The sequence below is a fragment of the Pundamilia nyererei genome, unplaced genomic scaffold (assembly GCF_000239375.1).
Source record: "Pundamilia nyererei isolate P.nyererei 1_Seehausen unplaced genomic scaffold, PunNye1.0 scaffold00288, whole genome shotgun sequence".
Classification (NCBI taxonomy): Eukaryota; Metazoa; Chordata; class Actinopteri; order Cichliformes; family Cichlidae; genus Pundamilia; species Pundamilia nyererei.
The window spans coordinates 375,754-378,535 of NW_005187689.1; the positions used below are offsets into that span (position 1 = coordinate 375,754).

At 50.3% G+C, this 2,782-nt stretch overlaps 1 protein-coding gene across 1 annotated transcript in view; it reads left to right on the plus strand.

Annotated features, from left to right (window-relative positions):
• Positions 1-2,776, plus strand: part of oprl1 (opiate receptor-like 1) — a 73,788-nt gene extending 71,012 nt beyond the window's left edge. Inside the window, exon 6 of the mRNA XM_005750802.1 lies at positions 466-2,776. Within this exon, the coding sequence (XP_005750859.1) occupies positions 466-1,013 (548 nt within the window). The 3' untranslated portion in view covers positions 1,014-2,776. The remainder of the gene's footprint in view (positions 1-465) is intronic.
• The last annotated feature ends 6 nt before the right edge of the window (positions 2,777-2,782 follow it).

Genomic DNA, 2,782 nt, shown 5'->3' on the forward strand with positions numbered 1-2,782 from the left:
CAAGCCCAGACTTCTCATTGAGAAAGGGGTGTCAATTGCATTTAGGGACCAGTTGATCCATTCCATAATTCTCTTTTAGGTTTTAGAGTACAGACTGTGAGAGAGTGTTCCAGGGAAAGTAATACAAAAAACACGAGACTAGACAAGGACATAAGAGGCTAAGCAGGGAAGCTAAGGGAGAGGAGGAGGAGGAGAAAAGTGCGACCGCCTTCGTCAAGAGCAAGAGCAGATCTCTCACTGTGAACTCATAAAATCACGTTATTCAAAACAAACCCTGCCGCGTACTTCTCTGTTTGAAAGTGTAACTCGTCACACTAACATATTCCACCTTTAATAGAACATCAGCCGCTGTCCTTGACATTCATGCCAACAACACATACACCGACCAACCTACATCTCCCCCTGCCCTCCCCCTTTTTCTCCCGTATTTAATACTTCTTCTTTATTTCTCTTTTGAACTTGTAGGTTTGGAGTGCATAGTGGCTCTGCCCGAGCCAAAGAGCCACTGGGATCCCGTCTTTGGTACCTGTGTCTTCGTCTTCTCCTTCCTCATTCCTGTGGCCATCATCAGCATCTGCTACAGCCTGATGGTCAAACGCCTGCGCAGCGTCCGCATCCTGTCTGGCTCCAAGGAAAAGGACCGAAACCTGCGGCGCATCACCAGGATGGTTCTGGTCGTGGTGGCGGCATTTGTGGTGTGTTGGACCCCGATCCAAATCATGGTCCTGGCTCAGTTTCTGGGCTTCAACCTGAGTAGCCTATTCACAGTGGTCCTCATGCACTTCTGCATCGCACTAGGCTACGTCAACAGCAGCTTGAATCCCGTGCTCTATGCCTTCCTCGATGAAAACTTCAAGCGCTGCTTCCGAGAGTTCTGCCACCCGTCTCCATTCCGCCTCGACCCCCAGCAGTCTGGCAGAATGAGGAGCATCGCCAGGGAGGTGGCGGCTGCCTACAGCTGCAAAGCCGGAGACGGCGGGGGGCTAGGGGGAGGGACGCCGAATCCAGCATGACTAGGCGTGGAGCTCCCCTTGGTGGGGGTGGACCCCCCACAGAGGGGAGAGACCCATGGAACTGGGAACTCCAACACAGAATTGACTCAGATTACAGCTCTCTAGCGGCACGAGCCCTCCCGCCCCCCAATGAGGAGACTGGCCTGGGGCGGGGGGGAGGGCGACAAGGAGGATGAGTTTGAAAGGAAAAGGATTTAGGGATGGAAAGAGGGGATGTGGGGACAAGTTTAGAGTGAAGAGTAGCAGAGATGTCCGATGCCCAGACTCGTGTTTTGAAACTTTATGCGATAAGACGGACACATAAAATACTAAAATGCCTCTGGAAAAACTCTCATCCAGCTTCAAGAGAGCTGATGAATATTCATTCGAGCTCCAAAACAACAGCCTTGTGAAAAGAAACTGGATCTGTGGCGTCCCTGGAGAGATGACTCTGTGACGAGAAGGCAGGAGGTGAAGTGAATGTATGAAAATCAGGAGGAGTTAAACAGGAGCTGCCGATGCCAAATCAGAAACTCTGATGCTTTTACAATAAATAAATAGAACATCGGAAACTCTGGACCACGAAGACATGCAGAGAAGGAGCAGATCATTCCTAAAGTTTGAAATGCTTTCAGTCTGGAGAACTAGGACATTTTTGCTGTGATGGTTTTGGTAAATGGAGGCCACATAATGTAATATGCTGCTGCCAGCATTTTACTGGGCCAGAAGTGTGACTGGACTGATGTGAAATCTGCAGCTTGTAGAAGTAAAAGAGCAAGACGAGATTCTGTTAAATATGGGGGTCAGGTGAATGTCATTTCTTATTTGAGTGACATTTCTCAGCTGAGACTCAACAAACCTAAGACGCCCATGGAAGGACACGTTTCCTTTGACTTTCTACATGGTGCTTGTGTGCGGGGGGGTTGGGGGTTTACACTGCACCGTGTTGCCAGATGCATCTCACAGTTAGATAAGGTGTTGTTTGGGATCTGTGGTGGAGAAACGCGTCGAGGTTTAATGACCTTTTGTGTTCGGAGATGCCATTTGCTCATTTTGTTCAGTGTTTAGGCGCTAAAAATCATTTTGGTTTAGGATTGTTGACTGTGGTTTAGATTAAAATGTGTCCACCAGACTCGTGAGCCTTTGTGATGAAAATCAGGAGTTGGAAACCAAAGGACAACATGTGTGTAACAGACTCACCAGCAGCTTTGACAAAATGACTTTGTTTGGCTCCCGATGGAAAAAAATCACAACTGAGATTCAGCGTTCAGACAACGCTGCCTTTCAGAAGGACTTTTACTGGCAGATACAAAGTGAAATACATACCTGTTTGATCTGAGGTTAAAGACTCAAAACTGCAGCTCACACTTGAAGTGGGACATAAACAGCCTTACCTGAGCATCTGTGAATGCTGTTTCAACACTTCAACAGTGTGAGGTCTAAATAATCTCAATCCTAACCCCAACTCCTACCCTTCCCCCGACTCCTGCCCTGGCACCAACTCCTGCCCCCGACTCTGGCCCTGACACCATCTCCTACCCTGCCCCTACTCCTACCCTGACCCCGACTGCTACCCTGCCCCAGACTCCTACCCTGCCCCCTACTCCTGCCCTCCCCCCGACTCCTACCCTTATCTCGACTGCTACCCTGCCCCCCGACTCCTGCCCTGCCCCCGACTGCTACCCTGCCCTCGACTCCTACCCTGCCCCAGACTCCTGCCCTGCCCCCGACTCCTACCCTGACCTCGACTCCTAGCCTGCCCCGACTCCTACCCTTCCCCCGACTGCTAC